Source organism: Chinchilla lanigera, unplaced genomic scaffold (assembly GCF_000276665.1).
Source record: "Chinchilla lanigera isolate Chin_1 unplaced genomic scaffold, ChiLan1.0 scaffold00040, whole genome shotgun sequence".
Taxonomy (NCBI): Eukaryota; Metazoa; Chordata; class Mammalia; order Rodentia; family Chinchillidae; genus Chinchilla; species Chinchilla lanigera.
This window is the reverse complement of record NW_004955441.1, coordinates 12,466,689-12,481,069: the sequence shown is the minus strand read 5'-3', so window position 1 is coordinate 12,481,069 and position 14,381 is coordinate 12,466,689. Positions and strand designations below refer to the sequence as shown.

Genomic DNA, 14,381 nt, shown 5'->3' with positions numbered 1-14,381 from the left:
TCATTACACCGGTGCAATTTCTTCAAACATTAAATTTGCAGCCAGCATTTTTCCTCCTGGGAATCCTCTATTCAAGACAGTTGAAATGTATGGCTACACAAAGACTCATGTAAATATTTGTATCAGCATTATTATAATACCAAAAAAATATGGAATGAAAAAGCAAATGTGGCCTATCCTTAGCAGTGGAATACTATTCAGCAGTGAAAGGAAATAATAGGACATGGAGAATCTCAAAAACTTACACTAATTGAAGAAGCCAAACACAAAAGAGCATGTATTGTATGATTCTGTTTCTATGAAATGTCCAGACAAGGTGAGTGTATAGAGAGGGTAGGTCAGTGGGTACCTGGGCCCAGAAGCAGGAATGGGAATTGACTGCAGATAGTCACAAGGGATCTTTTTGAGAACGGCATATTGTGAAATTGAATTTTGGTGATGTTTTTTACATTTACCAAACATCATTGAATTATACATGTAAGGTGCGTGAATGTTATAAATGTAAATTGTATCTCAATAAAAAGCTTAAGACTGAAAATGCAAGTCCCAGGATCAATGCTCTAGCCCCAGCATTGCCTGTGAACTTGTTAGCAATGCAGGTTCCCAGCTTCAGTGAGGCAGAAACACTTGGATGGGGCCAGAAAATGGTTTTTAACAGTCCCTCCAGCTGGTTCTGATACAGCTTCAACTCTGAGAACTGCTGCTCTGGAATCAAGAAAAGTCAAATAGAAATGTGTGTCATTTTTGGTACTGTTTATGTACATTCAGTCTTCCCTGTTCTTGTAACTGCAAGAAAGGTTTGAATTAAGGACTGTTCTAGTAGAATTAAAGGAAATTACAAGGCAGTGTGAGTAAAAATAAACTAGGCTTTCATGTTCTTGATATGTCCCCCGAAAAGCTTTATGATTGTGATGTTTGTGTACCACACGTGTTAGTAAATTCCTGTGTTCTTTTAGGCTTGCCGTTAATGAACATAGCATAAACAGGTTCATTTGCCATAACAACAGTGGAAGTTTAGATCCTTGAAAGGAATTATTTCTTCTAAATATTTACACAGTGTAATATAGCACAGCCAGAGATGTGCAGTGATCCCAAAAAAGTAAAGATCCGACTATGGATAAAGAAGTAAATGGAGCAGCCAGCTGCGCTGAGCCAGCCATTCTGTCCTTCCCTTTGCTCAGTGTGTTTTAAAAACCACAGTTAAAAAGAGCTTTGATTTAGGCAGCGGTTGTGTACACAGCATGTGCTTTCAGGATTCCTTTTGGCGTTCGCTGGATAGCCAAAAGAAATTCGAATGGTGGAGGCTGCTCCAGAGTAGGACTTAGGGATCCAAACTGGAGGCTTCTGGTGGGTGTTATTTGAAGCCTTTAGGTAGGGTCTCACTTGACTAGGGGGTGATGATTTCTTCTGAAGCGTAAGTTTCCTTCAGAGGGAAGTATCAGTTGGTGGAGGAGGGACAATGGGGGACCAGGGCATGCAGATCAATAAGTGTGTACGATTCATTAGTGGTGAGACTGCTGACAGTACCGTTTAGAGGAGTATTAGAGAATGTAGCACAAACCATTGCTACTTCTAAACTTCATTTAATTGTAGGTAAAAAGAACTGGACCATTTACTGCTGGCAAACTATCTCTCTTTTTAATTACTTTACCTTTCACTGTCTCCTTTTGCTTCTCTGTGGATTGTCGGTGGTTTTCTTTTTATTGTTATCTTTTTAAAAGCTTTAAAAACTCAGAATTATTGAGCCCTATGAGCAAAGTATTAAACTATTATATCCTCACAGTTGGTTCTTCTGATTTGATTTGTGTGGTCTTATAGCTAATCAAGGACTAGAGGAGCTGTGGCAGTGGCATATGCCTGTAATCCCATTGGCTTGGGAGGCTAAGGCAGGATTGCAAGTTCAAGTCACGCCTGGTCAGTTTAGGGAGACTGTTTCAAAATAGAAAACAAAGAAGGTTGGTGGATGGAGCTCAGTGCAGAGGCCTTGGACCCAGCCCTGGGTACTAAAGACAGAGGGAGAAAAGGGATAAAGGGGAGGGAAGGACAGAATACTTACTAAGTATCATTCTAAGGAAAATTTGAGTCAGAGCAGTATGACTTCCTCATATTTATTAGAAGACAAACTTCCATGGATGCCTTTGAGCCAATACAACAAGAACAATTTAGACAATAGAAGGATTAGAAGAGGGAATGAAACAAACATTTCCCCTTTGCTTAAAAAGAATCTTTGTTTTTCATATAATTCTTCATTCAGCTCTCACATTAATATCTCTCAAGTTTCAGTTGAGGAAGGATAAATGTGGATAATCCTTTATTATCCACACTGAGCAAATACAAAATTGATAATTTTGGAGTTAACTGTAAGAATCAGGAAAATCACACGAGAGTATTGGGGAGGGGCAGATAGACTGACATACCATCTTTTCTAGGTCAGTATGTTTCAAAGTATTGACCAAAGAACATTTTAGTTGTACAATTAGAGCACCCCCAGCCTTCAGAAATCTCTGCCCTCTGAGTGTGCCTGTTAGCAGTGAACCTGGAACATGTGCAGTCCTGCTGATCGTTTTCCCCACAGGTCATATTCCTCTTCCTGAGGTGCTCTACTTATCCCAGAACCAACTTACCCTTTGCCCTTTGCCCTTTGCCCTTTGTCCTGTCTAATGCCGCTTGCTCACCAGGCCTTGTGGCCAATCCTCAGCGCCTTCAGCAATGCCATGCAGTACTTGTGACAACTTCCTCTTGTCTCATATACATGAAGGGAGAAGTAAAGTGAGGGCTTTTTCAAAAGGAAAGCGGAAGATGATGAAGGCAAGGGAGAAAGAGAACGACAGTGTAACGGAGAATGACAAGTAATGCAGCATGAATGACAAAGTAGTGGAGGATGACAATTTCTGCTTCAATCATTCTCTGTCAGCAAATTGCTGCCGCCTCCCTCAGTAGAGGTTCTCAGCCTACGAGGTCTCCATCTTCTTTGTTCTTTAGTTTGTTGATTCTCTTCCCCCCATAACAGCATTTGAAGGTACCGTTGAACCTGTCACCTCTGTCACTGAATGACCCACGCGTAGCGGTAAAAGTGCCTTAGTGTAGTGTTTTGACACTTGGAGTGCATCGTAAACGTGGTGTGTCAATAGGAGAAGCCGATTCTCTGGTTGAAGACTCAATATATTTTTAATGGCACAGCAGAGCAGGCAGCTAGTGCTTTGAAAAACCCTGCGTTCCAAACTAAAGTTCTGCTTAGTAGATGCTGGTTTGGGTCTGCATTTTTAAAGAATTATTTTGTTGCCGTAAAGTGTTCTTTTCATCCATGTGATACGGGGCAGTGAAGGGAAAGTAGCCAAGGGAATTCTCTTCTGGTAAAACATGGCTCTGTGAATAAGATGTAATAGGATATCCCTCTGGGATTCTCTAGTTCATAAACTTTTCAGATTCACTCAGAGTTAGTATGGATCATCTATGTGATAAGTGTACCATCGCTAAAGTTATTCTCTTTGGAAAATACTCATTTTGGGGGGAAGTAATAGCTAAGACTTTTTTTTTTAATTGGTGGTTGAATTGCTTCTAACTCGTGTTCCACCAGATGGTGCTAGTGTTACATATTTGAAGGGAAACTGCTTTGATGGCCTTGAAATACCAAAGCTATGAGCTGTAATATTTTCCCCCAGCTTCACTGTAATTTACCCTTAGTGTTTTTTTCACAAACGTCACTTACTTTCTTGGTACACTGTTGCACTGTTTCCCAGTTTTTGTTCCGTGGATATGAGCTGGCTGTGCCTTATGATCATAAAGGGTAACTTGGGAAATGATTGTAGGAGGCTAAGGACAAAGTAAAACAGAGATACATAAAATGCACTTTCTCATAAAATTTTTCATCATCCATTTGTTTCTCATCTGGTCTGTGTGTAAAAATTGAAAAATTGTTCTTGAATTTTCTGCCTAGCCACTGTTCTTTACGTTATCATAACAATGTCATAAAGTATCGTTGTTTAAGATCTAGAGGCCAGGCTCAGAGGTCTTTCTTAACACATGGTAATTTTTTTTTTTTTTAACCTGATTTAAGTTAAAAGTGACCTTAATAACTTTAAAGGAAAGTTGTGTAACGTTTTTAAAATTTGCCCATTTTCTAATAGCAGATTTCCTGGTCAATTTAATAATTATGCTTAGTTTTAAGCCTTTTTTGACTACAAATAAATATTACACGGTTATCCCACCAAATAAATAAGAATGTAACTAAAGGAATAATTCATATTTAAGTACTGCTAATATATTACATAAACATTTTTCCTTTAGTATGTATAAAACTGTCAAAGTTGGTCTCATATAACTTTATAGATTTACTACCAGTTATAAGTATATACTGATAAGTTATATTTTCACTTAATGATTTATGACCATTTTGCATGAGATTGAAATATTTTACAGTAATTGTTAAGGACAGCGTTGTTTTCCATTTAATGAACACTTTAATAACAAGTGGTTTGACTTTTAGGCTTGTTTTGTTTTGTTCTGTTCGGTCACTGCTGTGCTCTGATGAATAGTGCTATTTATTTTTGTGTAATTTAAATTTTTTTTCAAATAAATTCCTAGAAATAGCCAGTTCAGAGAGAAGGCACACTTTTTTGACTTTTGCTCTAATTTTCAGATTACTATCAGAGAGTCCTACAGTTAAACATCTTTATCAGCATTCGATTTTCTTTGTTTCACTGCATACTCTTCATCAGCAGATTGCCTTCGTTTTTAAAGTCCATGAAATGATAGGCATCATTAAATAAAGAAATTGAAAATAGCTTTGATATTTTCTTAGAGTAAGCTGTGTTCCTCAAACATAAAATCCCGGTGCTCCTTCCCTCTATGATGACTTGAGTTTTGGCCTTGTTTTCCAGCCTTAACGAGCATGTGGCTACCCTTTCACACTGCAGAGCGGATTACTTCATGTGCAGAGCAAAAAGTTAAAGTCTGTGTTGGTTAATATTTTTAGTGCTTTCTGTTACCTGTTGAGTCTAATTAACTCATTTAACCGCCCTCACTATGAATGTTTCTAGTCTGAAAGTTGAAAGAACAGTCTATAGATAAATTATTTTTAAAACTTTAGTGAAATGAACTAGGCAGTTAGCATAGAGGCTATTTTGTACTTTTTTTTGGGCAAGTAGAAAGAAGAGGAAGGTGTTACATGTTGATTGGGCTTAAGGGTTCTAGTATACTTTTAAGAATTAAAACACATCAGTTTCTATTAGTTTAGGAAATATTTCTTGACTTTTTCATATCTTACTGAATAATTACATTTTCATTTAAGCAAATTACCTTTGAATTAAATTCTCTTGTTAACATAGGGAACATGTAATTTATTTTAAAATCAGAAGAAATAAAGCTATTTTCATTTTTACCAAATGGGGAAAGAGGAAGAGATTCATTCAAAGGCTTCAGGTAACCTTATAAATGAATGTGAAAATGATGAGCCCACTAACTTAAAAAAATAAACAAAAGAAAAACCTGTCTTATTTTCTTGTGAAAAGAATGCCACCTTCTTGTTTTAGTTTGGTAAAAAAATAAAATAAAAAATTCAAAACAAAAACATTTTACTGTCCGTAGTCATTGTAAGAAAAACATATAAGAACTTGCTTTTTATTTTTAATTAGCACATGTTTGCAGTACATAATGCTTATATTCATCGTGGGGCATTGGTATATATACGCAACACAACTACATCTTATTTTCCTCCTTGTCCCCTTCTTTTCTTCCCACCCTGCTCCATCCCTTGATCCCCGTCCATTTTATAAAAGATCGATCTCCTTCGCATACCTGTTTTTAAATGCTTCATCAAAATACGGTCTATGGATAGTTTGTTTTGGACCGCAAAGATATGTCATGTAAGGAACGTAGTAACCTCAGTGACTGTAAACATTTTATGCCATAAGCATGAATTAAGATTAATAATATTGACAAAAATGAAAATTGAGATAGAGGAGTTAGAGGAAGAGGAAAGGAGAGGGAGGGAAGGGGAGATTAAAAAGTAAACAAGCTGTGTTAGGTACATGTACTCACTCCCCACGATGATTGTAGAATGAGTGTCTTGCAAACATGTACTAATAAAAACAATGCTGAAAATATAACTATGAGATAAATATACAGTCTGTCATAGTAGGAGAGACCTACAAACTGGACATATCAATTCCGTGATTTACATAGCTTTTAGGAAGACAAATTATACGAGTCAGTGATCAGTTTTATGAAAGTAACATCATTGAATTTTACTTGGGATAACAAAATGTGGCATTTTCAACTTACGGGGTTTCTGGAGAAAACATTTAATGAATTTAAAAGTAAAGGCATCTATCTATATTGTAGGTGCTTTATGTACTTTTTAGATTATGAAGGCATAGTTTGTCTACTTAAAATGAAAGACCCCAAAAGATCCCAAATAGTGCTTTATTTGATCAACATTTTTAGGTTATTTGTTTAATTAGAGAGAATTAGCATATTAATATATAGATGTGGCAAATGTTATTCCAATGTTAGCTTCTGAAAATACTTTCATTTATTTAAGCTTGCGATACTGTATGTATTTATTTAGGTGATTTTCTAAACTTCACCAATTTTAAGGGCCTTGGGGTACTGGAATAATCTTGAAACATTAGTTTAGTTACAGTTCTGTCAGTTAAAATCCCTCAAATAATAAATCCTCCTCAGTCTTATCTGCTTCATGCTAAAATATACAAAATAAATTGATAAAAATTTTGAGCCTAGCTATTTATACAGGAAAGAAATTTGTTTTGTGAAATATAATACTTATTAAATTAGATACAGGAATATCGTACAAGGTTCATTCTTGCTTCAATGTATTAGAAATAATTGAAATATTTCCCAATAGTTCATTGAGAAATTTCTCATTAAACAGATGTGCCTTATAAATCTAGCATGCTCCCTGGTGGATGTCTATCCGTGGACTCCAATAGGAATGAAAAGATTGGGAGGGGCGCGTTGCAGCTTTTGTTCTTAGCAACTTCTGGATAAAATCATCACCACTCTCAGTTTGATTTGTTTCATTTACTTCTTGTCACATACACTTTTTTTCTGATTTATATTGAAAGAATCAGTTTGAGGTTTTTGTTCATTTAGGTTATTTAAGCTTTCTGATCCATGCTCAGTACTGAACTGTTTATTGGACCCATACCATTCAGTAACTAAAGCATATAAAATTTACTACATTTTGTATTGATTTAATATTAATGTTAATCTAAAATCTTTGGGTGCATGTGTCACATCTGTTTTGTATTCCTCTGTTTAAAAGAAGTGGCAGTATGGTATTTAGAGGAATATTTATTATCTGAGTGTTTTTCTTTGCAACTGTTCCCCTCAGTCTATTGAGAATTATAACTTCTAAGAGACAGTGAATCACCCAGCAAATTCTCAGGTACCCAACTGCTAACAGCCACAGATAATTAGAATTTTAATTTACCATTCAATTCCCTTTGCTAAAGTAGTTGTAACTTTGTAGGTTTCTGGAAATGATAGAAAATAAATTTGTGGTGAGACTTTTTAAAATATTCTTTTTTTTGTAGTAGTAGGTCCGGCCTGTACTTCATGGACACACTAGTCTTTTAGAACACACTTCATTGGATTGAGTGCTGCTTTGTGCTTCACAAGGAGTTTTCCATAGTTCTGACTGAATATTCTTATCCTGTCGTCGTGTTTCTTAACCTCTCTTGAGGACATGAATTTCTTTAAGTAATCAGTAGTGAAAGCTATAACCCCTTTTCCTAGAGGGGAAAATGCATCAACACAAACAGTCTTCATATAGTTTTAATTAATCCTGTTTCTCTCTGCCCAGAATCTAGCAGCCCCCGGGTTAGGAAGCACTGCTGCTGCAGAACTGTTAGATCAGTTCTAGTTTGCTAGTTTTACCATCCCATTATCATGCTACTCTAATAATTTTCTTCACCTTAAGCTTTATTTAATCCTTTATTTTCTTCTGGATCATTATATAGAAGATAAGCATACTCAAAGTTTTATTTGGGAGAAAAACAATTCCTCTCCTTTTTTCCCCCCCAGAACTGAGGACTGAATCCTGCAGCCTTTACGCTGAGCTATATCCTGAACTCTTTTAAATTTTGAGACAGGCTCTCCTTAAATTGCCTGGGTTGGCTAGGTTCAGTCTTTTTAATCCTCCTGCCTCAGCCTCCCAAGTGCTAGCATTATAGGCATGTGCTACTATGCTCAGCTCACCCTAATCCTTTTAAAAAGCTTTTTTTGAGAAAAATTTTGAGGCAGAGTCTTTCTAAGTTGTCCAGGCTGACCTTGAACTTGTTAACCACCTGCTGCAGCTTTCTGAGCATCTGGAACTGTAGGTGTGTTCTATCTTGTCTGGCTATACACAGTTTTTTTTTTTTTTTTTTTAATTTTAAAGGTGGTGTCTGAAATTTCAGAAGAAATTTGACCTTCTATATGGTTTAGGTTTTATCTTAGGTACTTCAGAAAACAATACTCCATTTATCTTTGGGTCAAAAATGAAGATAATGAAAGATAGAAATGAGTTCTTATAGATCTGTTGTTGAAGTAGTTTTTCTTTAGGAAATATTTGCCTGAGGCCAGAAACTGGGTTCTCGTTTTAATGAAAGGCTTTGAAACTTTTTAGGAGTTGTTAGGTTGTGTAGGTTAAGAGCTCAGATTTAAACCAGGCATGGTGGCACACACCCCATGATCCCAGCACTCTGGGAGGCTACGGCAGAAGGATTGCAAGTTCAAGCCCAATCCAGGTAACTTGGTGACTTAGAGAGATGGTCTCCAAAAAAAAAAAAAATTATAAAAGTTCTGGGGATGTAGCTCAGTGCAAAGGCTCTGATTTCAATCCGTAGTGCCAAGAAGAGGAAAAATACTCAGATCAAGCAGATTAGGATCCAAATCCAGCTCAACTGACCTTGGGCACATTGCATTCCTATAAAATAAGACCTAATCAATTAAATAAGATAATAATTTCTTTTCCTTTCTCTCTGTCTCTCTCTGTCTCTCTCTCTGTCTTTTGTTTTTGAGGCAAGGTCTCATTTGAGGCAAGGTAGTTCAGGCTGCCTTGAACTCACTATGTAGCCCAGGCTGGCCTCAAACTCACAGCCGTCCTCCTGCCTCTTGTCTCTTGAGTGCTGGATCATAGGTATGCGTCACATGCCCAGCTTCTATAATTTCTATAAAGTGCTTGGTTTTATGGCAGGTATAAAATACAAATTGTTAACCTCTTATTGTATCATTATTTTGTTAATGACAAACAAGTTGAACAGCTATAATTTTCAATTGCAGTGTCCATTTTTCCTGTCACAAATTTAGAAAGCTGTAGTAGAACTTGGTTACAAAAAAATAAATCTTGAGTTCTCTAGAATGATCTTCTCAAGTGGTGGTAGCTTCCTCAAGTTGTTGTGTATGTCTATATTCAATTGAGTGAAAAAAGGGACGGGGGATTCAGCTCATTGTGAAAGCCCTGGGTTCAATCCCCAGTACCACATGTAAAAAATAGGTTAACAATAAACTGGGGCAGGGCATAGTGAGGCTTGCCTGTAATCCCAGCACTCAGAAGGTAGAGGCAGGAAGATCAAGAGGATTGCCAGGAGTTCAAGGCCAGCCTTGGCTACACAGTGAGTTCAAGGCTAACTTGAACTACATAGTAAGAGCCTTTCTTTACAAAAAAAAAAAAAAAAAAAAAATTCAGTTGAGTTCTCCAAAGACAAGGGGTAGCAAACCAACTTTGACACACTGTATCTTTCAGTATTCAGTTATTACAGTAGGGCAATATATTAAAAAGTTGTCCATGAAACTTATCTGATAATTGAAGTCAACAGTGAGGGGCAGAGAAAGGGAATGGCTTCTATGTGTGGGTTAAAAGTGGAGCACTAACACGTTTATGCTTTTGAATCTTGACACCCGGGTGATCGTGGTGGAGAGCTGCTTTGACCAGTGTGGCCAGTGAGGTGCTGAGAGGTGGCAATGAGAGATTGAGAAAAACTAGACACATAATAAAAGGAAAGCTGGGACCGGGTAGGACCTGACCTCTCTGATGGAGAGGTAGCAACAACCCAGCATGGTCTGCATCTTTATACACAGTAAGAAGAGGGGAAGTGCGCGATGGAGTCAAAAGTCTAAGGCTGAAACATTCCCAGCGCTGCCTGTGCTGCAGTTCACCGGGACGAACACCAAGGCCGGACACCTGCTGGACTGGCCTTGCTCTCGTCCCAGCGGCGTGTTCACGTGGCTCACCTCCGGTGCCCCGTATCCCGGGGCTGGTCCTGCTCTAGCCCCGAATGTGCGGGCGAGCTCAGCTCAGCTGCTCCCGACCTAGAGCCATAGGCATTGTGTATACTTAGGGTAGACAACGTTCCTTTGTATATAATGTCATAAAGGAGAACTCTTAATTTTACGGTGTTTGATGAATAGACATTTGTATAAATGTAACCACCGAACAAATGTCAGCTCTAAGAGCGTGTTCCCGTTGTGGTGCGTAAAGTACTTGGAACTGCTGGAGAAAGGAAGAGGATGGTATGGATGATGCACTGATTAAATAAATGAGAAAAGGAAATGGTTTAATACTAGTCTCAAGTGAAAGGCTTTGGAGTCACTAAAACAATGATTTCAAACCCTCCTGAAAAGAAGTAAGGTGACATCCTATTTGATCTTTCTTTTTTACATAGTGCTTATTGATGTAACCAGGTAATAACAATATCAGTGTTTATGGCGTGTTTAATTTGTACATTTATGTGTGCACATATCTACGCATATGAGTATATGCTTTCTAAGAAGGTTTAGAATGATTCATTCAGATGAAAATCGTACGTGTCAGTCAAGAGTGGATCTAAACACAGGAGAGGGCTAGGAATATATAACTCAGAGGCGCAGGGCCTGCCTGGCAAGCACGAGGTCCTGAGTTTGACTCCCGGTACAAAAAAGAAAAAAAAGTACACAGAGGAGAAGCTAAGGATTTATTTTGTTCATCAGTAAAGTATGTCTTTATCAGTGACAGAGAAAACAACAGAGTGGATTTATCATGGATTTAAGCCTGTGCATTTGCTACGTGGAAAAACCAAACATGGCTTAATCACTTCACACTGATGAATAGTAGGTGCTATAGGTATCACTGAGACATAAGGAGATCACTTTGCCCCTATAATTCTTTCCTGTGATAGCTAGTTCATGTATTTATAGAAAGCGTGGTAAGTAACATTTCTCCTTTTCTTTCTTAGTATCGTCAGTGAAGCAGGAGCATCAATCTATAGTGTGAGTCCTGAAGCCAACAAGGAGATGCCAGGGCTGGACCCCAATCTGAGAAGTGCAGGTAAGAAACTATCACAACAGCATGTGATTATGGACTTGCATATATGGCAAGCTAAATATCTAAATTTCTGAGAAAATTTAAATGATACACATATGCATAAGAATTGGTGTATCAGAAAATGTTTGATTGGAATAATAGTTGCAATTTTGGGAAAGAAGAATACAGTTTTGTTTTTAAAGAACACTACAGAACACTCTAGAGAACAGTGAAAAATTAACATGAAACCTCTTTAGGAAAATTAAATGCAAGCATTCAAAAATAAGAAATAATAAAACACTCTAAGGTCTTTCTTATTATCATTATTACAAATACTAGTAATTAGAACTTTTTGTTGGCGATAAGGAATATGTTAACATAATATTCATAGTGCAATGCACTAAATAAATACATACGGGCTTTCAGTTCATTGCTAAGTATTTGTCAAATGGCTAGTCTCCTTTGGCTTTCTCATAGAATGTGTCATTTGATAGTGTGTCGCTTTTAAAAAGCCTGCTTTTATTTTAGTTATATTTAATTGCTTGACTTCTGTGATATGGAATAGCTAAAATGCTGTATTTAAAGAAATACTTCGATATATCTAGAGGAAGCAGTTGATATCACAGGCAAAATATTAGATCTAATCAAAGCATTTTTCTGGGCAATAGGGAAGTTATATAGATCAATTCGTTAACAGCAGACCTTTTACTTAGTTTTTTTTTTCTTTAAATATTCACATCAGATTTCTTTGGATGTCCTTGAAATCTGTGCCTGGAAGTATGTTTTTGAAGAGTTTCTCATTAACCAATACCCTAAAAACTATTTTTTTTTTTTTTACATCTGAAAAACCTTGTAGTGTCTCTTCAATTGTTTGTTCCATGGCACCAACCCTTGTCTGAAATTATCATTTTCTCAACTCAAATCTCAACATATAGTCTTGCTTCTATGAAAATCATCCCTGTCATGTCAGCGCAGCCTGGTCCCTGCTTGCTTACCTGGTGTTCTTTGGTGCTTGCCTTATGATAACAGTGGTCTGTAATGATATGGTAGGAGGAGTAGAAATAGTAATCATGGCGGGAGCTGCTAATTCTAATCTTTCGCTCGTAATCCCAGTACTCGGGAAGGTGAGGCAAGAGGATTGTTGGGAGTTCGAGGGCAGCCTGGGCTACAAAGTGAGATCAAGGCCAGCCTGAACTGCGTAACGAGACCATGTCTCAAAAAAACAAACAAACAATTCTAATCTTTCATAAGCACTAAATATATATGAAACATTATGGAAATGCATTACCATGATTATTTTATTTTATCCTCACAATTGCCCTATGAGACTATTACTTTCACTTTGCAGATGAAGAAACTACAGTTTAGCAGCTAGTAAGTGTGTACGTAATATTTGTGTGTCTAAGGGGCTGGGGATTTAGCTCAGCGGCAAAGCGCCTGCCTGGCAAGTGCAAGGTCGTGAGTTCGATTTCCGGTACCGGAGAAAAAAACCAAAAAACAAAGCAAAACAAAACAAAACAAAAAAAAATTTGTGTGTCTAACATCTATAATAAAATGATAATTTTCTTTAAAAAAATAAAATCCAGAACTTCCCAAGTTGGCACCGAAAAGTTAATTTCTAACATGGTATTGTGAAAAATGTTTGGGCCTTTTTTTCTGGGACAGTGCTCCCCCAGGTCTTCCACTGCTAAGGTGACTGCTGTTTCTTCTTACCTATCAGGCCATGGCACCTGTCACAGAATCATGAGTAAGACCAGATCTTAACATTCCAACAAGACTGTGACAATACAAGACAGTAAAAGGGGCATCACTCACTATTTACTCTGATTTCCAAGGCGCACTAGCTATGTCTTTGGTTTGTGATTTACTGCAGGTGTGCCTGCCTCTGTGACTCAACATGCTTCTGTGTGCCAGTGATGATGTTTAATCTGTACCAATCCAGAACATCTGCCTAGACACTTGGAGTCTGGAAAGTAGTCCTGAAGGCAAATATCTAAAGAGGTTGGAAGTCTCAGCTCTCGCTTTCTTAGGGCCTACTCCGTTTTGAAGTCCTATTTCTTATTGGGTGCGTTCCTCTTCTTAGTGATTAATGCATGAGAAACTTTGAGACTTAAGCTACCTACAGGTCTGGGTTTCACCTTTAACCCCACCTGGAGTTTGGGTGTGGTTTGTCCTCCAAAGATTCAAATGCTGAGATCTTAGTCCCAACCCTGGCAATATTGACAAGGGGAGCATCCTGAAGAGATAAAGACCTAGTACAGGATCATCAGGTTATGAGCACGTTGGTCTTGGAAAGTGTTCATTCTGGCTTGTGGAATGAGTTAGTTCTCAAGAGAGGCCACCTGCTTGGGCTTTATCCCTTCTGTACATGGTTCGTTTCCATTCCGTCATAAAACTCACATCCCTCTTTTCATTGGTCTGTCTAATGTGGTGACTTTTAGAGCTTGCAGTGATACAGACATCCTGCTATGGCTTGTGTGCCGTAGGTTCACCACCACTAGTCCATCTAGTCTGTTACAAGACTCAATTTCTATGGCACTTGCTTGAAATATTTTTTCTTTCTTTTTCTTTCATTCTTTCTTTCTTTCTTTCTTCCTTCCTTTCTTTCTTTCTTTCTTTCTTTCTCTCTGTCTCTGTCTCTGTCTCTGTCTCTGTCTCTCTCTCTCTCTCTCTCTCTCTCTCTCTCTCCTTTCTTTCTGTGTTTTTGAGACAGGGTCTAGCTATGCAGTTCAGGCTGGTCTTGAACTTACTTTGTAGCCCAGACTGGCCTCGAACTCACAACAATCCTCTTGCCTCAGCCTCCCGAGTGCTGGGATTACAGGGATGTGCCACCATGCCTGGCCTAAGCATCTTTTTAATTGCATTCATCTTACGCATTTTTCCAGATTCATTTATAAATACTTTTAAAACGCCATATAATGTGCAGAGATTCTCTTAAATCTGTACTTTTATCTCGAGTCTGTACATTTTATTTTTATTACTCATGGTTTTATGGATAAAATTATGTATTAGTCTGTTTTTACTAGCGAAACATTTAATGCAAAATACACAAATATATAGAATTTACATGATTGGCTTACAACAGCTGCCCACAGAG

General features: G+C 37.7%; 1 protein-coding gene across 7 annotated transcripts in view; it reads left to right on the top strand.

Annotated features, from left to right (window-relative positions):
* Srbd1 (S1 RNA binding domain 1) overlaps nt 1–14,381 on the top strand; it is a 267,356-nt gene that overhangs the window by 161,226 nt on the left and 91,749 nt on the right. For all 7 annotated transcript variants that reach the window (XM_013517552.1, XM_013517551.1, XM_013517549.1 and 4 more), the window contains one exon: nt 11,217–11,308. In XM_013517552.1, the coding sequence (XP_013373006.1) occupies nt 11,217–11,308 (92 nt within the window). The remainder of the gene's footprint in view (nt 1–11,216; nt 11,309–14,381) is intronic.